General features: G+C 46.7%; 1 protein-coding gene across 1 annotated transcript in view; it reads right to left on the bottom strand.

Annotated features, from left to right (window-relative positions):
• The window catches only part of LOC126533886 (BTB/POZ domain-containing protein 3-like), a 42,023-nt gene that overhangs the window by 28,367 nt on the left and 1,097 nt on the right, over window positions 1–12,559 (bottom strand). Inside the window, exon 2 of the mRNA XM_050181096.2 lies at window positions 10,049–10,160. Coding sequence (XP_050037053.2) covers window positions 10,049–10,105 — 57 coding nt within the window. The 5' untranslated portion in view covers window positions 10,106–10,160. The remainder of the gene's footprint in view (window positions 1–10,048; window positions 10,161–12,559) is intronic.

Genomic DNA, 12,559 nt, shown 5'->3' with positions numbered 1-12,559 from the left:
GGCCGTCGGAAGCCATCTCTCGCTGTAGACTGGCAATTCGGCGACTTCAGCAAAGCTCATGGCGTTTTTCACCGGTCGATCTCGAGCGGCCGCCGAAATCCTCGAGCGAGCGCTCGGGTTTCACAAATCCGAATCCGCCAGCGGAGCGCAAGAAAGCTCCGCAGTGGATCACACAAGAAGTCTGCGTAGACGTTACGCAAACCATGCCCGACTTCCGCCCGGTACGTTTCCACGGCAACCAAAGTCGCCGTCCCCCGTGCGTAATTTGACCGCGGCAGTCGCAGAGTCCATCATTTCCATGCCGCGCCCGCAAGGATCGTGCATGGACAACGTACACAGAAGGCTTCGTACACCACCTACGTCAACTCGTAATCGCTGTCCGAGCTCTCATCGCTATACGCGAGTTCTGTAGCTCCACCGAACGCAGCCATTTTGCACAGCAACACAATATTGCGCCTACCGAGCTGGTACCGATTTCGCTTGAAAACGGAAGTGACGCGAGCTATTTCCGCCCGAATCCGCGCCTCGGTGGCGGAGCAAGTGAGAGCGATCCAGCGCGGAGCGAGTTGATTCGAAACGACCAGCGGAAAACGCGAACCCGCTCCGAATCGACCAGTGAAATTAGGGTTCGTTGCCACGGAGCAAGAAATCCTGCTCCCAATCGACCAGTGAAAAACGCCAGCACATTGCGCCTCTGTGGTCGGTTCGTCGTCATTCTTCGGGGGCGCCATTGCTATACCCCGCGCCTCCACGAAAACTGTTACGATGGGATTTGATTTGCCATTTGATTATGGTATGCAGAATGCAGTCATGGGCTCCTGAAAATATTTACACATTTTCTGTCGTAGTGTATCTAGATGATTGCAGATACGTTTTATTCGAATAAAATTAACAACAAATTGGCATACTAAACATGGAGGAGGATTTACAAACTTGTTGCGCTTTTCTTGACACTTCGAAAGCGCTTGGCCTTGTAGCACATTGCCCTTTGATTTTGAAATTGTCTGCTCCTAAATTAGATTCTCTTACACTAACATGGCTTCGCAATTTCCTTTCTAATCGTCAGCAATTCACAGCACTTAATGATTTTTTCCTCTCCTCTTTCACACGTTACTTCAGGTGTACCACAAGGCAGCGTTCCTGGGCCGTTACTATTTCTAATATACATTAGTGACTTACCGAATAACATTTCCTCACACGGGCGCATTGTTGCGGATGAATGCATTTTTTATCTTTCCATTAAGTGTGTCGATGATAATACAGTCCTCCAAAAAGATCTAGAACTTCTCCTTGGTGTAATACTTGGCTAACGAACCTTAACGTTCCTAAGTGTAAAATGATTTCTTTTAGCCGCAAGCATACTAATTCTACGCTTCTTTATCACATAAATAACATAACAATTTTTCATGATACTCAATATAAATATCTTGGTGCTAACCTAACTTCGACTTTTTCATAGTAAGAACATATTGAGTACATATGCGCCAGTGCGTCGAGATCATTAGGGTACACAAGACGCAAGTTACATACTTCTACTAGAGACATTTGTAAACTAGCTTAATTAACATTTCTTCGACCTCGGCTTGAACATGTCGCATCCGTCTGATCTCCCCATCAGAAATATTTGATCGAAAACTTCGAATCTATTCAGAATAGGGCTGCGCGTTTTATTTCACGTTGTTATGCGTATAACGATCATCATCATCATCAGCCTGGTTACGCCCACTGCAGGGAAAGGCCTCTCCCATACTTCTCCAATAACCCCGGTCATGTACTAATTGTGGCCATGTCGTCCCTGCAAACTTCTTAATCTCATCCGCCCACCTAACTTTCTGCCGCCCCCTCCTACGCTTCCCTTCCCTTGGAATCCAGTCCGTAACCCTTATTGACCATCGGTTATCTTCCCTTATCATTACATGTCCTGCCCATGCCCCATTTCTTTTTCTTGATTTCAACTAAGATGTCATTAACTCGCGTTTGTTCCCTCACCCAATCTGCTCTTTTCTTATCCCTTAACGTTACACCCATCATTCTTCTTTCCATAGCTCGTTGCGTCCTCCTCAATTTAAGTAGAACCCTTTTCGTAAGCCTCCAGGTTTCTGCCCCGTAGGTGAGTACTGGTAAGACACAGCTATTATACACTTTTCTCTTGAGGGATAATGGCAACCTGCTGTTCATGACCTGAGAATGCTTGCCAAACGCACCCCAGCCGATTCTTATTCTTCTAACACTTATAATTCTTATAACAATAGCATAACACTACTTAAACTCGACCTCCCACTACAACCCTTGCATGATCGTCGTAATATAGGCCGGCTATGATTATTTCATAAGTACGTCCATGATACAGCGCCATCAGTTCTGCCTCTTGAAACGCCTCACTACAGGTCGCAACGGTCGTAAAACCGGTTCAATTTCATGCGTATCCACATATTACACCGACACCTGCCCGTGGTGCGGCTGCAGAACCCACGCTGGCCCACATAACGTGGGAATGTACGGCTCGGCCAAGCAACGTCAATTCACCTTTTCTAAGCGTCACGGACTTCGCACGGCAGTGGGGGGCACTACTCGCAAGCGAGGATCAGGGGAGCCAGTTGGCCCTCCTGGACCAAGCTCAGCGAGCCTCAAGAGCCAGTGGAGCCCTGGACTGAGGGCCCCACCCAGACCTAGCATAACTCCGATTAACTGAGCAATAAAGTTTTTTCTCTCTCTCTCTCTCTCTACGGAAAGACTAATTTATTTAACTACTCCCCTCTTCCAAGAGCCATTCGCCTTTGGATCGATCTTCCTAGCGCCATCGCTTGTGAGAGTGACCAAGAAAATTTCCGGCTTCTTCCAACAACGCATTTTTCAAACTCGGCATAACCTAACGTGTTATTTTTCTTACCTTTCCTGTTAATAAAGTGCAACTATCCGTTAAGTGATGTTTTGCTATAGCCTAATTATGTCCCGCTCGCTCTGTAATTCTATTGATTATATTTTACTGAGTGAAAGTTTATTCAGTGACCCGTCGCGTTCAAGAGCATTCGGTTTGTACATTGTACAATGGTAACACTGCATTATATATGTTAACGTATTTCTTACACTGTATTTTTGTATATGCATTCACATGTGTTCTATTTATTGTATGTAATAATCTCAGTACACTCGCCCCTCTAGGGCCTCTAAGGTATCTTAAAAAAATACTGCCCGGCTTACTTTCTTTCGGCTTATGCGTAATGCTAACACATTGCGCAACGTAAATTAGAACAATATATCTGCAGGTGACAAATGCATTTGTATATGTATTCGCAAATATATTTGCAGGTTACAGATGTACAAGAGATTTTGATCATTCGTGCGGTGTTAAAGTGGGCGCGATCATTTTGCAAGGCGGGTGCCACGGACTTCAAGACGACCATTGCCGCCTTCATGCCGAAGCTGAGGTTCTTGGCGCTGCCATCGTCGGTATTTGTGCTGTTCATCACCTCCGAGGACTCGCAAGGTGTGATGGAAAAAGAAGACGCGCTCGCCATATTGTGCAACCTGATCTACGAAGGGTGCGCTGAGCTGCCAGAATGGGTGTGCCGGGAGAATGAGTCACGCGGTCTGACAATGACAGATGACATGTCTGATGGCGACAGGTCTGTCTTTTCTGACAGTGAGAATAACTGGTATGAAGATTACGATTGAGAAAGCTTTAGGCCACAGGTGAACTGATTTCTCTACTCAAACGTACGTTAAGCGTGGAAGATGTCTTTGTTGAGCAACCACTGTGCTTGTTTGAATGAGATCTCTTGCATTCAAAAGAGATAAATTGTGTAACTGGTGGCAGCAAAGTTCGATATTCTTGAGTCATTGAATTGATATGTAAGTGAAAGCGAAGTACCAAATTTAGAAGTTTTCAACTGCGCAGCAGAATGAGGCATCAAGATTTTCCAGTGCTTCTGTCACAACAGCTTGTTTAGCATACGTTCATCAGTTTAAGTTGAATCACTACGCGTGAGTTCTGCTAAAATGTGCTCTTCGGAAAGCGCAGTTTTCTTTATTTAACAAATGCTGGCATAGGAGAGGTTGCAGAAATGGTAGCAGCGTGCCGAAGCAACGCATATACTATTTCGATTCGCTCATTGTGTACTGATCCGTGCCACTTTATAAAAATGCGTTTGTTTGTTTTTTAAAGGGAAACGTGCCAATTTGATGCTTAATTTAAAGCGAATTGTTCAGTATATTCCCACCATGTTTCTCAATATACAGGCAGGTATAAACAAAATAAGTCTTCTCCCAACTGTCACTGGGGTTTTGCTCTTTCATACAATTGCAACAAGTTTTACGCAAATATGAACAACCGTTGTTTAGAAAGGTCACTCGTGCGTCTCGCAAACGTTTCGAGAGAGAAGTGTAGGCATACCTTGCTCGCATGTCATTGTTCGTAAATTGTTGTTCATATGCACAGTTGCCGAATATCACAGCGCTGCATTTCTTGTCGAAAACCAATTTAAAGATAGATTTCGGCGAGATGTATGCTGTATTTTGCTTTCATTAGTGCTTCCGCATCGGGTTATTTGTGGAGCGAGAGGCTTTTATATTTTACGTGCACCTAATCACGAATGTATGTCAGTACTCTCTGTTGACAGGTTCGTCTGTTCGCGAAGTGTTCCGAGTGAAAGATCTGTTTCTCTAGTTGTTGAAATTCTCATGGTCTGATTCGCGCGTTTTTCAGCGGTGACAGTGTCAGATTATTGAAAGAAAGTTATTCAGGGCGATCTTTACTGAAGAAAATTTAGCAATGGTGAACGCAAGAACTTGCGTGGTAAGTAATCGTCAAATAAATACGTTAACAAGATTTTGCAAGTTTACCAACTTTAGGAGGTATGCTGTCATCGCAGAATTGGGACTAAACGCAGTTATTGAAGGGACAACCGATTTGTAAAAACGTAGTGCATATGTCACAACTTTCGTTAAGTATGGATTGTAAATGTGTTGCGAAATTCACTGTTTCCATTTAAGTGTTTTTCGTGCAGAAATTCTCTGCACAAAATCTAACCTAACCAGAAATGCTGCAGATGTTGAGTACTTGAAGCTGGTGCAAATCACAGAGTTCCGAGAACGAAAGGTTATGCTTAGAATAGCGTCCGACTTCAGCAATGACAACATCCCCCTAAATACATTAATGAGAAAACGTAATTAGTGCTTAAGAGGTCATTGACGCTTACGTTTGCAATTATTGCACAAAATCCGACGTCCGCCACTGCTCTGTATACCTCATTCACCTAAAATGGTCTCAAATCTCTCATGTTTATTAACCTCAAACAGACCTTGCAGAAACTGAAGCCACGAGAACACAATGAATGTCAAACTGCGCCTTTCGCAGTTGCCCGTTTTGTCTAGGCCCACATGTTGCACTGTTACAAGGTTGAAATCTAACCAGTTAGCCCAAGTGTCTACATCATGAACATTTTGTGATCGTTTGTATCTAAGAAAGTTCGAGGATTACGGTCAAGTTATTGCGGTTGGAAGTTTCTCCCTCACTGTACGTTAACGTTACACGGCATCCACACCACTTCTGTTCCTTGGAGTCATTTCACCAATTTCTTTGAAACAGAAGCATTCTGTTTCCGGCGTAACAAACCACTGACAAACATTAATTTTCCGACCCTTCTTAGAGCTTAATGAATATTCAGGGTTTATTTTAATATACATAGAGGGCAGCTGGGATATCATAAGCAATCCTTTTACACGACGTGACCACGAATTCTTCCGAACAAGATCTAGCCGTGTACTCTAAGTGTGATCTAATCGTGTATTGTAAACTACCAATCTTTTCACACTGTGGGAATCCGATTTCGGTTGGAATGCATGTATGTATATTGTGTATGTGGCTTCTCTCACTGTGCTGTAAGTTTAGTTACTGCCTTATTTACAACTGTTACTCAGGCGATGTCAAGGCGTGACAGCGCATGTGGGATTGTTGTGTACTTGTATTTCCACCTTTAAAGCCTTCAATAAATGTCGTCATGTGAGGCATTTCGCGTCTGTTGACTTGTCACACTCGCTGTTCGCTGCTTTGGCAGCGCTTGATCTTTGCTTTTTCCTTTCTATGCAATATGTACCTGGCACGAAATATTTACTGGTACAACCTGAATCACTGTTATGTTGCGATAACAAATAGTTGAAAAAAAAAAGAAACTTTTCAGGCGATCCCTGCGGTTGTGATTTCATTTACTACGACTGAAGTGGGCTCTCAGAACAGGCACCACCACCATCTCGACGACAAATTGTGATGCGCGTATCGTCGTTTTCTTCATCTGCAGTATTGCCAGTTGTGGAGCGAGAAATAGATGCACAGCAACCACTCGGAGTTCATGTGTAGGACAGGCGTCACGAAAAGAAAAAAAAATCGAAAAGCGCCTACACTGCACTTTAGACCGATTTACAACCTGAAGGATCCTTAAAGGTGCGTATCGGTCTATAACTGACGCCCGTACAAAGGTAAGGGCGTCATAGTGTGAGCTATAGACAGAAACACCATGAAGGGTGTAAATCGGTCAACAGCGTGCTCAGTAGCGCATGGTATGTGAGTTCTGTTGCACATTGTCGCAGGGTCGTGAGTTTGAATACCAGGGGCACTAGAATACAAATCCCAGTTCTTTTCTGGCCTTACGGCGAAGGTAAAGCGCTTAATAATGTTGCCTGACGACAGTGGTCGTTGGCGTAATCGCAAGAACGGGCGGACACCGAAAACCAAGTTTCGGACTTCTTAGCGGGACCATTGTACATGTTTAAGAAAGCTTAAGAAGGACAGTATCGTGGAAACTGGGAAATCTACTCCCACTTGAAAAAACGCTAAATCAAATGAGGACGGGTGTTTAACCGGCGTTGAAGCAAAGTAGAACCATCTCAGGTCGATGAACATCATTGCAGCTCATTTAGCCTGCTGCAGTTTGAAGGTGTCACGCAGTCAAAGCTTGGGTGAACGTAAGTTGAAGTCCACATCACACGTTTTATCTGGTTCTCTGTAGCACACGGGTGCATATGCGAGGATTAATAACCGTGATCGCCAATGGTGAATCTGCCTGCGTACTCGAGCATGAGTTGAGCGATTTGCTTGATAGAGTACGTCTGCCTAATAAATGAAATGCTGTACATAAAATTTTGCTGCTCCTGTATTGCGAAATGTCTTCTATACACTGTTGAAAACTTTTTGTGAAAGATACAGAAAAATATGGCAATTTCTTGTAACATATACTTTTAGTTTAGCTTGTGCTCTGCCTTATTTCGGCACAATCGCCTGTTATTGCTTTTCTGCAATTTTTACACTTTCTTCCAATAAGGGGCTGAGCGTTTGCTCCCGTAATAAAGCGTGAAATTCTGGGATGTGCTTGTAACAGATCTTACATGTTGAGATAAGCATGCTACGTAGAACATACGAGATGTGACCGCTGACGAGAGATGTGGTACCAAGACACCTGGCACTGCGCGGCACCATCCACTCTACAGTATTCGTGGCATGACTGCAACTCCAACTTAGCTAGAGAGAGAAGTATCTATTATAACAGAAAAGGTGAGAGGTCGGCCTGAATCAACGTTCTTACCTGTTACTTGGCGTTGGGGGAAGGGCAAAGGGTGTAGAGAGAAAGAATAGAGAAGAGGTTGATTACGAGGATGAAGAACGCGGTGAAAATCTTTCACGCCCCAAGGCTCTTCAAAGTCTGTTGTCCAGTCCGCTCTCATACAAAAATTTGTTGAGAGCCTCCAAATTGAGAACGCACTACAAACGGCTATTCACAAAGTCGAAAAGTATCTCCAAGGGACTGGCCTCAAATGCTCACCGAGCAAGTCAGAACTACTCCTTTACCAGCCCACGCGCAGAGGCATGCCACCAAAGAGCCACACGGGACCCCGGGAGTACGAGGAAATCGGTCTGTACACACAACACGGAAACACAATCCCCTAAGTTTAAACAAGATCAAAATCCTCGGAATGATCATTGAGGCTAACGTAACTAACGGCGAAACCGAGAGGAATATCGAAGGCAAAGTCACCAGCGCCACGAGACTCATAGAGAGGATAACCAACAGACACGCGGGCATGAAGGAAGAAAACGTCATTCGACTGATCCACTCCCTTGTCAGCCACATCGCCTACGTAGCCGCGTACCACAACTGGTACGTCGCGGAAAAGAACAAGGTCAACACGCTCATAAGTAAAACGTACAAGATAGCCCTGGGCCTCCCGGAATCGACGAGCACCGAGCCCCTGGTCCAGCTGGGCATACACAACACTCTGGAAGAAATAGCCGAAGCACAACGCCTCTCGCAGTTCGAACGCCTGTCGACCACCACACGACAGGAAGGCACATTATGAACAAGCTCGGTATAACGTACCACAACCAGCACGACCAGAAAATGCAAATCACCAACAAAATCACAGACACCGTCACGGTGGCAAACATCCCAAGAAACGTGCTCCCCGATTACAACCGAAGCAAAAGAAAGGCTAGAGCCGAGACTCTGCTCCGTTCATTCGGCAGGGAGAGAAACGCGCGCTTTGTCGACGTAGCCGAATATCCGAACGGCCAAAAATACACCGCCGTATAGTCATCGACACAAACTACAACATCAGAATCGCATGCAGTGTTTTTCTACCAAGCACTCGGAAATATCAGAGGAAGTAGCGATCGCGCTGGCCCTCACAGAACAGGAATGCGAAGTCGTACTAAGCGAGTCGCAAACGGCAGTAAATACGCCAAAGGTAGAATTTCCAAGGAAGCCCTGTCCATTCTGGTCAAAGCGGGCAGATCCAAAACCGCGAGCTCGAGGATCATATGGTTCCCCGTGCACGTCATTACGGAAGGCGACGCGCTCCCGAACCTGAACGAGACGACACACCGGACGGCGCTCGACATGAACCGCCGTGCCGAACAGGGCAACGCCTCTCGCACGATAGCGAACACCCCTCGCGCAGAACGGGACAGGCTCACCAGATACAATGACATAACCAGTGCATATCTAAACGCCAGAAGGATATACCCACCGCCGAATCCCAAATAGTACAGGAGGCAGGCCGTCGCCTGGAGACAGCTCCAGACGAACACCTTCCCTAATCCATTCCGTCTGAAACGTAGCTTCCCAGATAGGCATCAGGACGACACGTGCAAACTGTGCCAGGAAGGACCAGCAGCACTCAAACACATGCTGTGGGAGTGCAATGTAGTTATAGGAGGGATGGCAGTTGCTCCGGAGACCCTGTCGTCGAGGTGGGCCGCCGCTCAGCGCAGCTAAGACCGCGAAATCCTGACGTGGGCAGTGCGGCAAGCCCGTGAGGCGGCGTTGAAGCAGGGTCTTGACGTTCCCCCGTGGGAGACCTGAGCCCGGGTCGCGTTAAATCTTGCCGGACGTACAATAAAGTTGTATCCATCCATCGATCCATCCATTCAGACTGTCAGGCTGATGACGAGGATCAGGTGAAGGTCCCAATAGAATCTTTTCAGTCAATTGTCCAACGACAAATTTTGACATGTTTGTCAGCGATTGTCTCTGCACATCAAATCGCGGGCAGATGCAGAAGAGGTGTTCTGTCGTCTCAGGAATACCGCATTCCTGACGACGGCAAAGGCAGGGAGGTCAACCAGACGAGAGCCCGGTTTGCTACCCTACACAATGGGTGGGGGAATGGGGAATAGAAAGAGGGAAAAAGGGAGAAAGCAAGCACTGAACGCGTGTCAGAGGCCGTACAGGGACTCTAGTAACTAAGACCACTTGGCTCGTGCATACTAGGTCCATTACCTATACTTGCGGGGCTGGCAAAAGCTGCAGCACACAAATGTTAATGTAAGATTGTAAAGAGACAAGCAAAAGTTATTTCGCTCACAGTATTTATTACATTTTCACTTTACTGTATGGAGACCAATGCTGTTGAAATGAAGAAAAATTATGCCAGGCCATAAACAGAAAAAGACCACTTCTAAAATTAATTTACTCATTTCTCTTTATATTGTAATTTATATCTACGTACAATTTTATACTGTAATGGCCGACTGCAGCAAGGAGGAACACGTACGCACCTTCCGACGCCTAGACGTAGTCTTCCCATTGCGTGTACGTGGTCGCACCACAACCATTACGCCGTTCCCGGACGTGGCGTTCCCGAGAGCTCCGTATCTCTCGCCTCCCTACCTGCACGGGATGGCAGCGGGATATAAAACGCTGTCACTCGGCCGTCATCGCTCCCCCGGGGAGGTCGACGGGCTTGAAAGTTTTGAAAAAAGAAAATGCTGGAGACCCAACGAGTTGAAATCTATCTACAGCGAAGGTTTGTGTCGAAGCACTACTACGCGCGCGCACGCACACAAGCGTGCACAAATTGTACCGACGCTTTTGTTAGGCGGAGTTACTGACTGCTAGCGAGTACGACGGACGCCTTGAACGCATCATGGTTTCAGAGGCAGCACGCGCATACTTGTGTATGGTGCAATTCGAATCCATTCTATCCGTACGAATCGTTTACTTCCTCGTTACCATGCAGCCGCTTATGCGCGGAGGCGAGGGCCATCTGGTGGTGTTGCAAGGAAACCGAGCGGCGGGCGTACTCCGCTCTGATTGGTTGGCCTCTTCAGCTAAGAAGCACAGCAGGGCCATAGCCAGGGTCACGAAAGCTGCCTTTTTACGCCCATGCACGTCATGTTGCTTAAAACGCCAATGGCTTGCACTGGGACATGCCTGTACCATTTTTGTTTTTAAACTCAACTAAAATATTCAATTTCAGTGCAGTGCACATGTTTGTGGACGGCGTCATGCAACGTAGATCTGGTGGTGCTTCACTCACAGCGACCGCTTCGTGAGGCCAGCGATGCGCCAGATCCGCGAAATTTTTCAAACGTGTCGTGCCTTAATAGTCGACGAGGCAAGCATAACGATGAAATTACTGCTAACACAACTATTCAGGTAAGTTGGATCTCAAACGGCGGCCAAGAGCACTTGATGTCAACGTAAAAATTCAAATATGGGGTTTTACATTCCAAAACCACGATCTGATTATGAGGCATTCCGTAGTGTGTGTGTGTGTGGGGGGGGGGGGGGGAGGTGTTCCGGAAATTTGGAGCACCTGGGGTGGTTTAACGTGCACCTAAATCTAAGTACCCAGACGTTTCCGGATTCCGCCTCCCTCGAAATGCACCCGCTTTGGCCGGGATTCGATCCCGCGACCTCATGCTTAGCAGCCCAACACAATAGCCAATAAGCTACGCAACAAAGACAACCGCCTTTCTTGCAATTTCAGCATAAATAAGTACCAGAATAGCAGTAGAAGCATACTGTTCCGTATGGTTTCGGCATTGCAAACAGACAAAAGCGGTATGCACATAGGCACGTCCACGAGAAAGGCGCAGACGTGCGCACGACACGTGACCTACGCTTCAAGGTAAAAGATTGACGCAGCTTGAATTCTCGAAGCAACAACGAGGGTTACAAAAACCGCCGCTGTAGAGGCACTGGGTTAATGTTGACAGCCTGGAGTTCTTATGTGCATGCGAAGCTAGGTACAGGTAGGTTTTCTCACTCCGCCCTCACCGGAAGGCAGCCACCGCGTCAGGTAATTGAGCCCGCGATCTCAGTAGAACCGTCGCAGCCAAGTGAAGGCATAACATGATAACAACGTTCAGCGAAATTAACTGTGAAAGATATTAGCGAAAATTCCTCGCCGTCCTTGTATGTCTGGAATGGTGTCTCGTAATATCCACTTATTGTTCATTCTTTCGTTATAATCAGTGACGCTGGCGTTATCGGCGGCGCCCGAGGCAAAGGCCAAAGTACGTAAGATATGAACTGGATCATTAGGAAATGGACAAATGCGCGCGAATTGTTCACCGTTCTCCCAACTGCATCACTTTAGGTGCTCTCGCACACCAACGCACACGGTGCAGACCGAGAATTGCCACACGTTTAGTGTAATCGTGTCTTATCTACTTCATTTTTCCAAGTCCTCGCTCACAGCGTGAACTGCAGACAACACCCTCAACTTCGTCGCGTAGGCCCTCACTGCCCTAACCCCTGCCAGGGACCACCACGCTTTGTCTGTCCTCTGGTACACTCTACACTTCATCATCTCAAAATATAAATAGGGCGGCGTGCTTTGGCGCATAGGAGGCCGACAGTCCCGCCATCCCTCGTCATACTATTGCAACTGCTTGGGAACTTAGTGTAACGGTGTAATCCTATAGACTGTTTTACTGAGGGCGCCGCCATTTTGCGATGACAGCGCCGTCTATCGTCCGGCGCCATACTGGTATGCCCTCGAGGGTAGGGTGGCCATGCACCCTATCGAGGGTGCATGGCGAACGTGCTGTTGACGACGAGTGGCGAGTTTTCGAGCTTTGCTGAAAGGTGTCAACAAGTTGTTTAGATTGGGAAACATCTTAGCATGTTGTCACTAAGCTCTTAGCTTCGATATAGCCGTAATATAATATCGCAATGGACATAGAGGCGCTCCCGCAGCTTTGCCCGCGATCGAAATAGGAGCCAAGTCTGAACATTGTCGATAGGTAACGTACACCAGTAGCTTGTTAACATTGTATACC

The sequence above is a fragment of the Dermacentor andersoni genome, chromosome 7 (genome assembly GCF_023375885.2).
Source record: "Dermacentor andersoni chromosome 7, qqDerAnde1_hic_scaffold, whole genome shotgun sequence".
Classification (NCBI taxonomy): domain Eukaryota; kingdom Metazoa; phylum Arthropoda; class Arachnida; order Ixodida; family Ixodidae; genus Dermacentor; species Dermacentor andersoni.
Note: the sequence above shows the minus strand (reverse complement) of the source record. Positions and strands in the feature narration are given on the sequence as shown.